Source organism: Diaporthe batatas (genome assembly GCF_019321695.1).
Source record: "Diaporthe batatas strain CRI 302-4 chromosome Unknown Contig00025, whole genome shotgun sequence".
Taxonomy (NCBI): domain Eukaryota; kingdom Fungi; phylum Ascomycota; class Sordariomycetes; order Diaporthales; family Diaporthaceae; genus Diaporthe; species Diaporthe batatas.
This window is the reverse complement of record NW_025408572.1, coordinates 352720-369744: the sequence shown is the minus strand read 5'-3', so window position 1 is coordinate 369744 and position 17025 is coordinate 352720. Positions and strand designations below refer to the sequence as shown.

Below are 17025 nucleotides of genomic sequence, written 5' to 3'. Positions count from 1 at the left end.
GACCGATATCCCGGGACGGTGCACCTGATACCATATTATAGGTCAACGTCGTGAGCCCGGAATACGACTCTTTAGGGCTCTTTCACGAATATCAGTTCTCAACCAGCAGCTTGATGGAATCTGGCCAAATCACGGGTTTCTGGACCACATTGCAACAATGGAGCAGCTCACAACACTCTTGATCGCAAACAGGGGCGAGATAGCAGTCCGGATCATCAAGACAGCAAGGTAAGCTCGCGGCCACCAGGCAACACATGCCATACCCCATACCTGCTCGAATTTGCTAACATGTCCCTGTCAAGACACCTGGGAATCAAGACCGTAGCCATCTACACAGAGCCAGATTCAGCCTCGCAACACGTCGCCGAGGCAGACATTTCCTTCCTCCTGGAGGGCGACGCCACAAGAGCCTACCTCGACGGCGACCAGATCATCCAGAAAGCCAGGGACGCCGGCGCGCAGGCCATCATCCCCGGCTACGGGTTCCTGTCCGAGGATGCCAGCTTCGCCCGGTCCGTCGCCGCAGCAGGCCAGTGCTTCGTCGGCCCGAGCCCAGAGGGCATCGAGCAGTTCGGGCTCAAGCACACGGCGCGGGAGCTGGCCCTAGCAGCCGGCGTGCCCGTCGTCCCCGGCACGCAGGGGCTGCTGGACGACGCTGATGCTGCAGCACGCGCGGCGGACGGGCTCGGGTATCCTGTGATGCTCAAGTCCACGGCCGGCGGGGGCGGGATGGGGCTGCAGACCTGTGGTGACGAGGGCCAGCTGAGGAAGGCGTTCGAGACGGTGCAGTCCCGCGGGGCTGCGCTGTTCAAGAACGCCGGTGTGTTCTTGGAGAAGTACTACCCAGCTGCGCACCACATCGAGGTGCAGGTGTTTGGTAATGGCCAGGGTAAGGTCGCGGCGCTGGGTGAGAGGGAGTGTAGTATCCAGCGCAGGCACCAGAAGGTGATTGAGGAGTGTCCCAGTCCATTCGTGGCGCAGAAGAGGCCCGAGCTGCGGGGGCAGCTCTGTGCTGCTGCTATATCGCTTGCAGAGTCTGTCAAATATGCAAGTGCAGGGACCCTGGAGTTCTTGGTTGATGATGAGAGTGGTGCTTTCTTCTTTCTGGAGATGAATACCAGATTGCAGGTGGAGCACGGTGTCACGGAGATGGTCTATGGAGTTGACCTGGTGGAGTTAATGCTCCGCCAGGCTGATACGCAGTTGGCAGGGAAAGGAGGATTGGACACCACGGTTGTGGAAAACCTCTCGAGATCATGTCAAGAACCAAAGGGGCATGCTATCGAAGTGCGAGTCTACGCTGAGAACCCGGCAAGAGACTATGCCCCTTCTCCAGGACTGTTGCAGCAGGTCATCTTCCATGAGCTTCCTGGAACGCGTGTCGACACCTGGGTCCGAGCTGGAATAACCATCAGTCCTAATTATGGTAGGTCGACGTCTCTTATCGTATGCGCAGTCGCTGACAACTTCCACCAGATCCCTTGTTGGCGAAGGTGCTCCACCACGCACAAAGCAGATCGGAGGCTGTCGAGGAGCTCAAAACGGTTCTCTCAAAGTCGTCCATATGTGGGCCCCCAACCAATCTCGATTTCCTCCTTGCAATACTGGAATCCCCAGAATTTGAGTCCGGCAACACAATCACTCAGTTCCTTTCCACCTTTGACTTCCGCCCCCCAGCCATCGACGTACTTGCCGGAGGCTCCTACACTCTCGTCGAAGACTATCCAGGCCGGCCAACAATCGGCAAGGGCTTTGGACACGGCGGGCCGATGGACCCGATTTCCTTTCAGATAGGCAATGCCCTTGTTGGTAACCCGCTTGGAAAAGAGGGCCTCGAGATCACGCTCACTGGACCTGACCTCAGATTCTTGGCGGATGCGGTCGTTTCTCTCACGGGCGCTGCCATCTCAGCCACGCTCGACGGCAAGGATTTTCCGATGTGGCAGAGAGTAAGGATAGCTGCGGGGCAGCGCTTGACAATCGGGAAGAGTTTATCGAATGCTGGGTGCAGGTCGTACCTCGCGGTTTACGGCGGCTTTCTGAATGTTGCGGAGTGGTTTGGATCCAAGGCCACTGTGCCGCTGACCTTGGTTGGTGGATATCAAGGTCGCCCATTGGCAACGGTTAGTCATTGGCATTTCATCAGTTCTGGTTTCACATTGGTTTTGTTTACTAATGCCGTAATATTCATAGGGAGACATGCTCCGCATCGTGGACACACTTCCTCCTGAGCCAGAAGCGAGCCACCCGATGTCGATACCAGAGAGCATTTTGCCGAAGCATGAGGAACACTGGGTTCTGCATGTAATGCACGGGCCATACTGCGAAGAGTTCCTAGCTCCCGAGGACATCGATATGTTCTACAATACGGACTGGGAGGTATCCCACAACGCTGCTCGAGGAGGCATCCGGCTCATTGGACCTCGGCCTAAATGGGCCAGGACATCGGGCGGAGAAGGCGGCTCGCACCCTAGCAACGTGATCGAGTACGGCTACCCTATCGGGGGCATTAATTTCACAGGAGACGAGCCGGTGATCTTTCCCAATGACTGCCCGGACTTCGGGGGTTTTGTCTGCCCTTTCACTGTTGTGAAGGCGGACTACTGGAAAGTGGGACAGCTGCGCGCCGGAAACACGGTCAAGTTCGTTCCAGTTTCGTTGGAAGAAGCCCTCTGGTCCCGGAAGGCGAACGACGCTTTTGTCGACAAGATTGCCAAGTGGCTGGATTCTGGCTCATTTGAGACTGTGCAAAGCCTAGACGCCACGTCTATCCTAAAAGCACCTTCTTCAGTACAACCGGCTCTTATTAGGTTCTCCGAGGAAACATCGAGCAGGCCACGCATCTCCTACCGTCAGGGGGGAGACGACTACTTGTTGGTCGATTATGGTAGGTTGACCACAGCAGGGTCCAACGCACTATGTTTCCATCACTGACACTGCTTACTTGGTAGGGCATGGATCTTTCGACATCAACCATAAATGCCGCATCACAGCTCTCAAACGCAGACTCGAAGCTGGCACCGGACCCATTCGCTTTTCCGCAACCGGCGAAGGCATCTATAACACAGTTTGCATCGGAAATTCCATGATGATCTACTACAACGGGCTAGCGATTCCACAGGCTCAACTGTTGGATCATCTTGAGGCGCTGGAAGACGAGCTTGGCGACCTGAGCTCCATCACGATGCCGAACCGCACGTTCAGGCTGCCCGTGACGTTCACTCACCCCCGGCTGACAGAGTCAATCGAGCGGTATATGGCGAACCAGAGACCATACGCGAGCTACCTCCCGGATAACTTCAAATTCGTCGCTGAGAACAACGCCATAACCCCGGAGGAATTCCGCAAGCTTTGGTTGACTGCCGAATTCGTGTGCATCGGTGTTGGTTTCTTCATGGCTCTTCCCTTGGGCCTGCCAGCGGACCCACGCCACCGTCTCAACAGCCCGAAGATGAACCCGTCCAGGACATTCACCCCGGAAGGCACGATCTCATGGGGCGGGTCATGCCTTGCCATCTATCCGGTTGACTCTCCGGGCGGATACATGCTCAATGGCTTGACTCTCCCTTCATGTGACAAGCTAGGTTACAAGAAGGGCTTTTCGAAGGATCGGCCGTGGTTGTATGAGGACATGGACATTATAACATTCTATGAGGTGAGCGAGGAGGAGTATGATCGTGAGATTGCGCTCTTCAGGAGTGGCAGGTACGAGTTCAGGGTTGAGCCCACGACGTTTGATATGAAGCGACACAACGAGCTGCTGGAGAGCGTCAAGGACGAAGTCGTGATTATCAAGAAGAAGCAAGAAGAGGCTCAAGAGAAGATGGTGAGGCTTGAGAAGGAGCTGCTGGCTAAATGGGACGAGGAGAAGAAAGCAAGCGGTGTGTCCATGGAGAGCATCCAGTCTTTGTTGGATGGTGAGTGAAACCCAATGGAGTGATTCTTGGTCCACCAACTGCTAACGAGTACTCAAGATCCAAACATCGAGGCTATTGAAGCACCCGTCAACGCAAATGTGTGGAAGGTGCTTGTAGAAGAAGGCCAGGTGCTGGAGAAGGGACAAGTGGCTACAATTCTTGAAGCGATGAAGATGGAGATCAATGTCGGTGTCGACGATCGCTTTGCGGGCTCAAAGATCGAGAAGGTTCTGATTCAGCCGAACGATATAGTTCAAGCCGGGAAACCACTTGTCTTGGTCAGAACTGGGAACTGAGGAGTCGATGTTTGCAGACGTATCTTCGGAGAAGGCAGTGGTATGAAGAAGGTTAAATTTGGTATCATGCTATTAAGTGATTTCGTTTCTCATCCCCGCACACATAAAACTGTGTGGCATGTTTATACAGTGGTAGACTCTCAAGATCCAGCGTTTAAAAAGTACAATGCCAAATCAAGTCATGGAAATCTCTAGTTCAAGGTGACGTCCCCAACCACAGGCCTGTGATCGCTGATCTTGACCCCACTCACAAAGTTGTCCAAGGTCTTGTACCCATTCACCGAAAACGCCTTCTTGCCCTGGGGACCAATCCAGATGTAATCGATACGCGAAGAGAACTCGTCGCTGAAGCCGGTAAATGTTGCCGTCTGCCCACTGCGCTGGGCTGACGACGCAACCTTAAACAGGTCGTCGACGTACTTCTCGTTGACCAGGGTCTTGTATGCTGCATCGCTCTCGGCGGCGTTAAAGTCGCCAGTCAGCGTAACGGGCAGGTTGGGCCCGAACTTGGTGTCGACGGCCTTGATCATGTCGACGGCCACGCCGATCTGGTTGGTCCTGGCCTCGCCGCTGGCATTGTCCAGGTGCGTGTTGGCGTGGATAAACCTTCTCCCGGTCGCGATGTGCTTGAACACGGCGATCTCGACGAGCCGGGTGCTGCCCGAGCCCCAGTCCTTGGAGGGCGAGTCTGGCGTGAGGGAGAGCCACTTTGTCTCTGAGTGCTCTGCTTCGAAGACGTCCTTGCGGTAGATGATGGGGTTGAATTCTCCTTTGCTCTTCCCGTCGTCGCGGCCCACGCCGATGCTGGCCCAGTTGGAGCCCAGTGCGGTCATGATGTCGTTCAGTTGGTTGTCCAGTACCTCCTGCAGACCCACGACAGCAACGTTTGAGACCTCGGCGGTTTGATTAACTGCAGAGATGGGGTTAGCGTTGAAGTCATCTCCTATAAGATAGCATGGGTGGAGCTTACCCAGAGTGCCAATGACACCCGGTGCGCGGCATAAGGTTTGATCGCTGGCGCATGTCAAACCCAGCCAGCCTTGTTCAGCATCACCAAAGCCCAGATCGCTGTTGTCGTATCGGATGTTGAAAGAAATTACTCGGAGTGCTTGCTGAGCGTACACCTGGGCAGCCCCAAGCAAGAAGAAAGCGCATGCCCTGGAAACCATCTTGGTATCGAAGAAGGTCAATTTAAACTTTAATGAAAGTACTAGTTCTGGATAAAAGTGAATGTTGACGCAGAAGAGAAAGAATGCTGTCCAGAAGTTATCGTGACAGCCGACAATCGTGCCTCGTTTATATATTCAGATGACCCGCGCCATGTTCCAAGGTTGTTGATATCGCTTATGCCAACCCTCCCTCCTTGTATGCCAAGCATTTTCCGTCCTATAATTACAGGATTCACCCCTAAACTTTGTCACTCGGGGACTTCACCCATGAAAAAATACAACCTTAACAGACCAATCAGATCTTCTCTTTCTACTCTTAAACGGTGACTTCTATACCGTTACGCTCACTACCGTCATATTAAACCTAAGTACTTTACTTTCCTAGTAATCCTACCTTAGAACCTAGTACTACTATGTTCCTTTTTATAGTTTCAAGGTAGCCGGGGCATCCATTTCTAGCCTCTTGGAAGTCACTCTTTGACAAAGATTAGGGGTCTACCCTGTACCATCGCGGCTCAACTTTAAACTCTAGCCTTCTAGCGGCCTTGGCCTTCAAGCACGTGCATCGTGGCTGAAGGCTGAGCTACAACTTATTAAGGGTACCGCCACGGCCGCCCGGGCGCCCTCCCAATTTCGAATAAACAAGAAACAGGCGCTGTCTGGGGAAAATGAAACCCAGTCCCTCCCCGGTCAAAGTCGACATGTGAAAAGACCTTGAAAATTGACGGTAAAGATTATATTTGCTACGAGTTTTTCGTGAAGGCTAGTGCATTCCAGCAACGTAGACGGGAAATTTACCTAGGTAGGCATTTGTACAGCGTCGTCCCTAGGCAGTAGGTAGCATGGGGTGCATTTTTTGCTGTGAATCGAATATCCGTGCATATGTCAGACTCAACTAGAGTGGCTAATAACCGTTTCGTTTTCCCCAGACGGCGAACTACACTAGGGATGACCGAGTCAGGCGCCCTGGAGGGCCAGTCGCATAATTCCATCCCTACCGAGCTGTAATTAATAAGCTTGTAGTAACCATAATTGCCGATGTGTGGTTGATGCCTGACTCGCCGTCGTCAATCATTCAGGCACTGCGTATAGCTTAAACAGGATCATGTTCATCTGATATTAAGGCCAAGAGCTGATAGGAGTTTCTGCTTTGCCGCGCTCCAGGGGGTCTAACGGGTGCTCTAGATGATCCTTAACGTGACCGTGTCCCACATCGTCTTCCCTTCGTTAATAAGGCTGGTCAGTTTGAAAGAGATGACGCTGCTTCCCAAAATAAACAGACCAACTCTTTCGAAGAAATCCTGGCTTCGTCTAAGAAGGAGCATTCTTACGGAATAGTACGGTCCACCCTGTGCCTTGTGGCTGGTAAGAAGAGCTACAGGCACGATAACGTACGTGCGCCCCTGCAAACCTTGTAGGATCGCCTCATGTGGGACGTCTTCATCCAAATCAAACCTGGCATGAGGGCCCAATCGCAATGCGTTCCAGTGGCCGCTCTCCGTCCTGGAAAGTGCATCATGTGGTAGTACATTCCCTTCCAGCACGAGAATCTTAAAGAAATCCTCGCCCCTCATATTGTACCAAGGCTTGCGGAGATATGACCCATCGCTGTGAAGTGTCTCGAAAGATATGCCACGCAACAAAGACTCGACGCGATCGTCGCTGCCGCCGTGAACTTGGCCCATCCAGCCCGCCCAGGACCAAGAGGGAAGCGATGGCCTTCGGCAACTCGTCTTGCAGTGTGCATGGCTCCAGCATAGACCCAGAGACAGTTCGTCAGATGTTCCTGCGCTGGGAGTTGGTGATGGGATGGAAAAAGGTATTCCATAAACGCTAGATAATGTCGTTTCCCCTTGGTCATTCGGCGTGCCACGGACGTAAAATTGAAGAACGCCGCGAAAGGCGGCAAGGGAGTCTTCGGGGAATGTCATTTGTCGACAGGTGTACTCTTTTACGCGTTGCCAGAAGTCGTTAATGGCGCTCGCACTGTCGAGATTTCCTTCTCCATCTGTCGGCCTCCACGGCTCCATTGACCGTGTCAGCGGCCCATAGCTGTACTTTGGAGACAAAGAACCGAAACTTCTTCGACTGTCAAGGATAGGTTCTGGTATTGGGAAGTCCTCATATCGAACCAATCCTTCATTTTCGTAGGTCGACTGGCATTCAAAGTACAGGCCTGTCATCGTAAAAATCACAATGCGCTGGGAAAAGAAAGCCTCCTGGTAGGTCCAAGCTCGAGTAGCCCACTTTGATTCGTCTAATACCTCCGCCGAATAAGAGGGCCAGTGAAAGACTTGGATCCCGCCCTTCGTGTGAATAGGTCCAAGATGTTCCGAACGAACTCTACTGATTCCAATGAGACCATGATCAGCATCCATACCAGCGCCGTCGACTATTGTCCAAGCTGCGCCGCTGTAGATTCGATCCATGAGCTTGATTTGCTGGGCTTTATGGGGACTGTTGGTCTGATCGATGCAATATTGATCAACCCAGAGATACCGATATCCAGTAGTCAATGTCACGTGAATTGCGTCCTCGATGACTTGTGGTAGCTGGTCGGGAAGACTCCCACTTGGCTGTATAGGTGGGTGGAATACAGCCCCCCAGACATAGCTTAATGCCACGTAGGATGGCAAAGTGGCTAGGCCGATGCCCCCCGCATCGGAAACTGTCCTCGATTCGCAGTCGATAAGTCGCATGCCAGGAGGGATGATGTCCTGTCGTTTCATTGCAGCACGGCAGGGCTGATGGGACGCTAGACATGCCTGTAACCAATTCTTCAGAACAGAAATATCAAGCTTTGCTGCGATAGCTCTTGGTTGAAGACCGCAAGACCTCGATAAATTTGAAGTGGCCTGACAGACGATGTAGCGTTGATTACGGCGTGTAAAGTCTGGGTGTAATTTGTGATTTATTCCGTGAATTTGGCGGTTGTTGACAAACACCGGGTCCATGCCATATGTCTGGTCCCCATCAAGGTCCGGACGGACAACAAGGAAATTCTGCTCCAAGCCCATGCCGGCCTCTTGAAAGCAATATTGCCCTGAGAAAGCATACAGGAACCGATCTTGCCCGTCCTGCTGAGACTGAGAGGATCCTGGAGATCCGCCATGTTCTCTGTCCCTTAGGAAAATGTGGCACAGAGGGCAGTCAGTTTTTTCCTTGGTGCGAGACAGGTTGCCAATGCAGGCCACGCGCACCCCGACGTCGGTCATGGGCGTGTAACGTCCCGACGCCCCGGCTCGCTCAGCCAGAGCTTGCCGCTCGGCTGACAGATTCCTTCCAGCCATAGACAGGTCCAGCTTCCAGCATTGTTCACATAATCTTGGGTCGGCGGCTGCCGAGGTGAACTTCCTGTCGTCCCCCATATCGCAGGAGTCAGGATGACAGTCACTGTCTCGACATACAGCTTCACTGACTGGAGACAGAGGGCTCCATTTGCTGGTTGGCCGAATTATGGCGTGGATATTAATACCAACTCAGGATATGGACAACGGCAATGCCTGGATCACTTTGTGGTCGCCCGGGCGGTTGCACCTCGCGTTTTGGTACCTAGGTAGGCCAATCCTTATTGAGTAGTCTACAAAACCAGTTGACACACGGGACTTCAGGAGGTTGGATCTTGCGACGCTGAAGCGAGGGGTAGGACAAACGGAAAATTAAGTAAGCATGCAGGGTTACAACGCGGCACTTCCCCGGAGATAAGCGAACAATCTCTAAGTTATGCTGAGCAGCCGCCTATTTCACATCTCTTGGCAGGTCTTGGGTCACCTCGCACTTTTAAAGTTCTTCTCGCTCGAATTCCTCTCAATGACCATTCATTCATGATCACGATGACGAATGGCACCATCAGCAGTATCGCCTCAGGAACCATGCATGTTCGAAGATTTATACAGCAGCGGGAGCCTCTCCTGCCCCGGTAATACCGGCGGTGATGGGCGGCGCCACGCGTCTAAAATAAACCCGTTTGGACCACTTCCAGACCTCCGAGCTCACCATGAAGACAAGCACAGCAGCGAACACAACTGCCCACTCCCAAGTGATGCTAATATGCATGAACACGACTGTGTCGATGACGGGGACATAGAGGGTCGGAAACACCAGGATGAAGACAATGGTGACGGAGAAGAAAAGGAACGCGTTGCCCCACTGGTGCATACATCACCTCTTGTGACCATCAGGCATGACGAAGAAGGACCGCCGGAATTGGATGAGCTCCCAAGCCAGAAGCGGGAAAATCCAGGTCATGGTGGTGTATGCCGTGGCGCGGGCCCTGAGAATAGGCTCGCACTGGTCCGATTATTGCAGTCGAGACCGAGGCCACCACCATTGAAGCCAAAGACAACGATACAGAACGACCCGAGCAGATAACCGGCTTAAATGCATGTGATGCCGTAGACAGCCATGTCCAGCAGGAGCTCAGGGGTAAAGACTCTATATTTCATCTGAGCAATGAAGTAGTTTCATTTTTAATCCCTATATATATAATATATATATAATACCTTTATATAATAGTAAATACTTAAAACTTAATATTTAAAAAAGTTTAATACTAATAATAATAAAAAAAGAATATAATATATAAATATATAACTAAACTTTATATTATATAAATAAGGTTAAAAGGTATTACTCTTAATAATATTATATTAAAATTATTAATATAAGTAACTTAAGGGTTAATAGTTAATAAAATAGTTATATAATAAGATTAAAATAGTTTTAAAATAACCCTTATAAAAAAGAATCTATAATATAAAATTTAATAAACTAACTTTTCCTTATTAATATACTTATTATATAGCTATTTAGATTTATTCTTATTAAATAAGCTAAACTATAATCTTTATTTTAAATATATAACTACTAATAAAATAATAAAATAATAATAATAAACCTATTTAAAAACCTTTTATATAAATTTTATAAAAAATTAAAACTCTTTTAAAAGCTAAATAAAGTTTATTTATTATATATTAAATAAATACTATATAAAAAAGTAAAAGTTTAAATATTTAAAAATTAAATTTTCCTTCTTTAAATATACTACTTTATTATTAAAAATTTATCTATTTTTATATAATATATAAAGAATATAATAGAAAAAAAAACCCTATAAAGGAAGCTAGTAATTCTATATATAAATAAGTTTAAAGGTATATATTAAATAATTATTAACTTTATACTTAAAGTATAAACTAATAGTTAGTCTAAAAGCTGAGAAGATAATGAATAGATAAATATATAGTTGAATAAAAAATATAATGTGGCCGAAGCCTCTGAGCAACGAAATCCGTCAGTATGCTTCCAAGATTCGGGGAAGAGTCCCACAACAAATGGCTATGAGCTTATGTTGTGTGGCGGTCGCTTACATCAGGAACTGACTTCTTGAACCCAAAGCCAGTCTCCGTGAAAACGCCCGTCCCGAATAACATCCACAAAATCTCAACAGCCGACAACACGAAGACGGACACGCCTGAGGCATCCTTGAAGGCGAGGCTGACAAGGGGATATGACGAAGCCGACCTTAGCAACGACCACGTGCAGGATGAACTTTTGTATGTTGTCGAAGATGCGTATCCATTTAATTGTTATGCTCTGTAAAGACAGTATAAACTCTGATAACTCCGCCGCGCAATAAGGTGACGGCCTCCCCATGTCTTGGCTTACTGTTAACATGGTGCTTGAGCCTCTTCGCTCCCCTTCGTTGGCAACATCCACATTGGGCAGACCTTACATCCGACCATACACTGGTCCATACTTAAAGGGAACCATTCCCCCGTGGCAATAGACATGACAATCCTTGGTTGCCAATAATTCTCTCTGCCAACTCTCCATCTCTAGGCTCGTTGGCAGCATCTCTCATTGCGTCTCGGAAGCCTCCCACAGGTGCCTCGAAGTGCTCGGGCTTTGTCAGCCACTTCGTCATCTTTTCAAGACTTGATGCAGAGCCATGTCAGCATTACAAAAATTCGAAGTATCAAGCAAGTCCCTGGATCAAAATGGCCAGAGACATGCCTGGTCCCACTGGCTGCTTACCTCTTGGCCAGATGCACTTTCTGCTCCCCACTCAGGGCATCCCCCATCAGATGCATGACCACGGTATCATTCTGCGAGCCCCCCAGGCCGAGCCTGCAAAGAGCGCCAATCCGCCACCGCGCCACGGCAGCGAGGATCTTGAAATTCTGGAAGGGCTCCTTGGACTTTTCCGTCTGCGCCTGGGCGCCGAAACCTGGCACCCAGTTGAACTTCATCGTGGTGAAGATACGCCTGATGGTGCCGCGCTCCATGCCGGCAGCCTGCTCGACTTCTGGCCACGGCGCGTGCGCGTGTCTTGTCAAGTTCACCTGGTCGTCCTGCATCCGGTGGAGGAAATCAACGACCGTCTCGGAGGGTCTGACTTCTACAAGGTTAGTCACGAACTGGATAGTTGGCCCGGCGACGTCTTGAGCATCGTTGAACAAGCCACCATCAGGGGGTCCATCGTTCTGTGTCCTGCGAAACGCAGGCATGAACGGCCATTTGGTGCGTCCATCCTCACAGCTCGAGAATATGGCATGTGTGTGTCCCGTGTGCCACACGTTGAGCAACGCCAAGGCGCTCTTGAGGATCACCGGCGCGGACAAACCCGGGTATTGTCTCCTCAGCGCACCGAGGTTCGGAGCTTGGAACGAGTACTGGATGCCAGCTGGATAGTTTCTCCCCGTAGGATCTAGAGGTCCACGATGCGGTATCGGCGGCCACGGTGCTCTGTCTAGGTGGTTCCCGATGCCGCTCAGGTATTTTGCGTGCCAATCAACGGCACTACGGGCCTGGGGAGAGCTGCGGAACGAGTAGTACATGTCGGCCCAGACCTTATAGTTGACGTGCGGTGGTACTTGCTGGGCGGACAATATACACTCTAGATCCTCCTGGAACATCCATATGCTACTCGCATCTAGAACAGCATGGCTGACTTCGACACGGTCAGAATAAGGTCTGTAGATGAAGGGTGGCTCTCATGCAGTACAGAGCTTAAGCTTGAGTGCATGAGGACGTACCTATGTAGAGCAATCCCACAGTCGATGTCTCCTCGACAGTGTAGATGAGCGCCCGGAAGTTGATACCTGGAAGGAGGGCTCGATCCGGTTCCGGACAATTTATTGCGAGCTGTTGGAGATCTTCAACTGTCTTCACTGCCCCTGCCACCTGAATCACGCGGTCGAATAACTTCTCACCGTGCCGAAGCGTGACGTGGAGTGCTAGTTCTCGCTCGAGGTCAGATTGACCTTCCTGATCCCAAACGACAAAGGAAGCCAGGATGCGATTATTACACAGCATAGTCTGTACTGCTTGTTTTACCCGCTAGGAGAGATTAAAAAGGTCAACAAATGCGTGCCCCCAGACGCGACCATGGTATTCCAGCCCGGGGGTCTTTGACACACGTGTCGATGGAGTCTGACAAGACGTATCGTACGTACCTCGACATCACTTTCCGCCGTCATTAGATCGACGAAGTGAAAACGGGCGCTATCAATCACACCACTTCTGGCAAGCTCGCTGACACAAGCTTGCGCTGGGAAAATATCCTCCACGTCGTCCCAACCAAACTCGTGCTGGCTGATAGTATTGAGTACTAGTTTCTTGGTCCGGTCGAACAAGTTCGGCTGCTCGGTGAGGTGGACCTGTATACTCTATTAGTTGAAATACTTCGTTTTCCCTGTTGTATAACGTGCCACGGGGCCTCAGAACGCATTTATATGCCGTATTGTTTGTATGAGGACGTAGAAGCAGGAACAGCGGACTTACCATGTCCTCGATACCGGGAGGGCCGAGCTGATCTGATGGGTACACGCGACTGGTTTTGGCACCTTTGCCATTATGAGCATCTCCTTGCTCTCTTGCTTCTCTCACAGCAAGGTCGATTTGAGCCTGAATGGTTTCGCACTGTGCCAACTGTTGAGCAGACAGGCTGCCACAACCGGGTATGTTTCGTTTGATCCTGCGTATTACTCGCGCAATCGTGAGACTGTCGGCAAACTCAGAGAGGGGTTGATGTGTGGTCAGGCTGGTCTCCGTGAGACCAATCGACCGAGCCCAAATCCCAAGTACCTCATTTGCCACATGGCCGCTCTTCGGTGGCGTCCTGCCTTCATCGACGTCTTTGTCGCTGCTTCTGATCAATTTGTTGACAAGGTCCGCGACCTCGGCTTTGCGAATCTTTCCTGTCAATGTTCGAGGCCACTCGGTGATGCCAAGTGCTGCCAGCGGGATGACCTGGCTGGGAAGGAAAATTGGGCCCATCTTCTGGAGTATTGTGTGATGGATTTCGTCTGCCACATCCCTCAGGTTCTCTGATCTTGTTGCCACAACGGCGACGGGGACTTCTCCAGCGATCGCGTCTGGGGTCCCGACAATCTGGATCGACAGGGACCCAAGCGCCGGATTATCAGCCAGACAGGATTCGATCGCGGCAGGAGCAATGTTTTCCCCGCCGCGAACAATCATGTCTTTGCAGCGACCCATGATATACAGTTGCTTCCCGTCAGCGACGACGACGACGCCCCGATCGCCTGTGACAAACCACCGCCTTCCTTGTCCATCAGTATAGGTGGAGTTGTCTGCATCTGGTTTTCCAATGTAAATGGCCGACCGAGGATGGCGTTCAGGCCCGTGGTAGTGAATCTCACCCGGAGTCCCGAGGGGCAGAGGTGGTCGATCAGGCCCCGTAGCATCCGGCGCACAAATCTTGATTGCCGCCCCGCGGCTGCGCGGGATTCCCACCGAGAGCATCCCTTCCTCGTTGAACAGCTTCATCCAGTCACTACACGCGGGAGAACTCGCTTCGGCCCCCTCAGTCATCCCATACACGGATGAAATCGATTGGATGCCGAGGATGTCGACACATTCCTGCATATCAGCTCGAGTAGGTGGTGCGCCGCTGAGGAAAATGGTCCTCAGGAGACTTCTGTCTGTTGCGGCCGTCCGGAGCCGCAAGCCTACGGAATCGGCCAGTAGCCTGACCAAGGTCGGCACCAGTGCCGCATGTGTGCAGCGCTCCCTCAGCAGCGCGTCCGCAGCGTCTTGCGCGTCGAAGTAGTAGCTGGGATATACAGTCCCGCCGCCGAAGCACATGGACGACGTGAGCGTTCCGCGCCCCATGCCATGGTTGTTGGGCGTCAGAGCCAACCACAAGTCGCCGGGTCGGGGCTCACAGCCGGGCGTGTTCGCAAAATTGTACATGCCCAATGACAGAATGGGATGCTCGATCTTGACCCCTTTAGGCCGCGAGCTTGTGCCGCTGGTGAAGAGGATCTCGTCGTCCGTGGGCTGCTGATTGTGTTGGCAGCCAATTTGAGTGGCATTACCATTCTTGTCTCCACTCGACATGAGGTCCCCAAATAACACATTCTCAGTCGGCGACTGCGATGACGGAGACGAGACAACGATTTTGGCGAAGGCCTGAACATTCTTGAGTGGTTCCGATTCGAGATGCTCAGACTCAAATGCCACCAAAATGGGTGGTTGTTCTCCGGTTCCCTTCATAATCGTAGCAATCATGTGCGCGACCTCCTCTTTATTGGACAGATTACGCGGATTTATGGGCGCCATCACCAGGCCCATTCCGCGTGTCGCCCACCACGTCAGGACATACTCGGCACAGTTCGGCATGAACGTCACGACAGCCATGCCGCGCCGAACACCTAGAGATGTCAATCCGACCTTGAGTCTGTCGACACCGGACTTGAGATTTTCGAACGTCCATCGCAGGTACCGACGATTCTCCTCAGGTCGAGTTCCGTCGACCCCTTGAAGACTTGGTGTAGCAACGCTTGGGATATCGTAGAGATCTGGGTCTTGGTGGGCGCAAACAAGTGCTATGTTGTCAGGCCACTTTGCCACGGATTCATGGAACATATCATCCACGAATGGAAGCTGTGCTGGAATATGAGTAAAGGCGGCATTTTCGTTGCTGCTGATATAGCTTGCAGATTCCATCCTTTCGGAAATTACCGACGTCCGTGGATGATACGTAGATGTAGGTGTTCGTGATTTCTTTTTTTTACAGTCGTTCTGCGTGTGGAGAGATATTATCTTCATGCTACTCAGCGGTGGATATAAGGCAACAGTGAGAAGTGAAGAATAAACCATTCCAGAAAAGTTTAATTTTAACACTAAAAGTAAAGTTTTACTATTACATTTAGAATGCTTAAGATACTGTTTAAGTCTAACTAGAATACAATTAAAGAGAAAGTATATTTTATAAGTATATATTAATAAAAGTTATATTCAATGAATAAGAGGAAATAACGAAATGACGACACCAAATGATAATAATCTAGGTGCTTATAGATATAATAATTAATACATTAATAGTTATTTTTAAGTCTTAACTTCTTCGTCTCGCTAAGTAGCCTATTACAAGGATTTCGGAAGCAGAATATCTTCAATTTTATCAACACACATTCATGATGACAGACATCTTGAATGTTCATTCGGATTCACTTCTGGCTACACAGTGACAACAATCTTCTTCGCTGATACACCGGCTCTGAGAACATCCATTGCCCCCTGCACAGCCTCAAGGCCATGGCCGACAACAGCAGGTTCCGGCTTCGGTTTGAAATGCCCATTAGAGAGACCCTCCGGCAGGAATTTATGAAATATCGACGCAGCCAGCTGTTGAGAACCCCTTAGCGGCCCAACGGATCTACACTGCACGCCGTCATGGTTTGGGCCCCAGTGCGGCGCCATTGTCATAGCCACCATCTTCTTTCCATGACAGCTCTGCAAAACCTTGGCACATGTGTCGACAATCGGCGGATAGGTCTCGCGATCCATGCCGCCGTTGGCAAGAGCCCCGGCTACATGTTTCCCCTGGAATGCGCCTAGAAGGTCTTTTCTGACCGTGGGGCTGCTGTAGTCGAAAGCCTGACTTGCACCGAGACCTTTGACATATTCGAAGTTGCGTGGTGATGATGTGGTAACAACCTCATACCCCGCTGCCGAGGCAAGCTGAATTGCACAGCTGCCCACGCTCGTGGAGCCGCCCCAGATGAGAACCGTCTCTTGTTTCGTTTGAGAGGAATCTGACCCGAGGCTCGGTACGGTCATTCCAAGAAGGTCATGGTCAAATAATGCTTTGGTCGCGACCGAGACCGCCATGGGTAGCGTGGCCGCCTGCTCCCACGTAATGCATTCAGGCACGGCGGTCGTCAAGTGTTCAGCCAAAGGGACGTATTGTTGAAAGGCGGCCTCTGCAAGGCCAGCAACACGGTCGCCGGGCCTAAACCTTGTCACGCCGGACCCAACTTCAAGTACCTCCCCAGCCACATCATAACCAAGAATTGCGGGCAGTTCTATGAATTTGAAAACGTCCGGGCCTAGTTTCTGGACGAAATGGTCGATAGGATTTATGGCGAGGGCCTTGGTCTTGACAACCACCTGGTCAGGGGCGGGCACAGGGTAGGGGGCTGGCTTGACCTGGAGAGGGGCGGCCGTGGCCACAAGGTAGGCGGCGTTGTTCGGCGTGGACATGCTTGCGGTGACGGAAAGCTGCGCATGTGCTTCAGTTCACAAGCGCATGTGGCGATTCGCGTTTTTATGTTTTAGTATTTAAAAAGGGGACAGTTTGAATTATAATCTAAAAGTAATATATAAGTA

At 51.0% G+C, this 17025-nt stretch overlaps 4 protein-coding genes across 4 annotated transcripts; 1 reads left to right on the top strand and 3 right to left on the bottom strand.

The window, feature by feature from the left end:
* Positions 1–157: 157 nt before the first annotated feature.
* KVR01_013293 (uncharacterized protein) lies at positions 158–4213 on the top strand (the record flags this gene model as incomplete). The annotated part of the gene is made up of 6 exons (XM_044787820.1): positions 158–228; positions 303–1426; positions 1477–2162; positions 2194–2887; positions 2952–3917; positions 3975–4213. 6 exons carry the CDS (start codon positions 158–160, stop codon positions 4211–4213), a joined length of 3780 nt encoding a protein of 1259 aa, XP_044637747.1.
* Positions 4214–4404: 191 nt separating this feature from the next.
* Positions 4405–5382, bottom strand: KVR01_013314 (uncharacterized protein; the record flags this gene model as incomplete). The annotated part of the gene is made up of 2 exons (XM_044790622.1): positions 4405–5123; positions 5184–5382. The coding sequence occupies 2 exons, from the start codon at positions 5380–5382 to the stop codon at positions 4405–4407; spliced, it is 918 nt and encodes a 305-aa protein (XP_044637768.1).
* Positions 5383–11417: 6035 nt separating this feature from the next.
* Positions 11418–15360, bottom strand: KVR01_013275 (uncharacterized protein; the record flags this gene model as incomplete). Its single annotated transcript, XM_044791084.1, has 4 exons — positions 11418–12319; positions 12423–12726; positions 12843–13046; positions 13171–15360. The coding sequence occupies 4 exons, from the start codon at positions 15358–15360 to the stop codon at positions 11418–11420; spliced, it is 3600 nt and encodes a 1199-aa protein (XP_044637729.1).
* A 513-nt stretch (positions 15361–15873) lies between these two features.
* On the bottom strand, positions 15874–16899 carry KVR01_013316 (uncharacterized protein; the record flags this gene model as incomplete). The annotated part of the gene is made up of 2 exons (XM_044788793.1): positions 15874–16259; positions 16299–16899. The coding sequence occupies 2 exons, from the start codon at positions 16897–16899 to the stop codon at positions 15874–15876; spliced, it is 987 nt and encodes a 328-aa protein (XP_044637770.1).
* Positions 16900–17025: the final 126 nt, after the last annotated feature.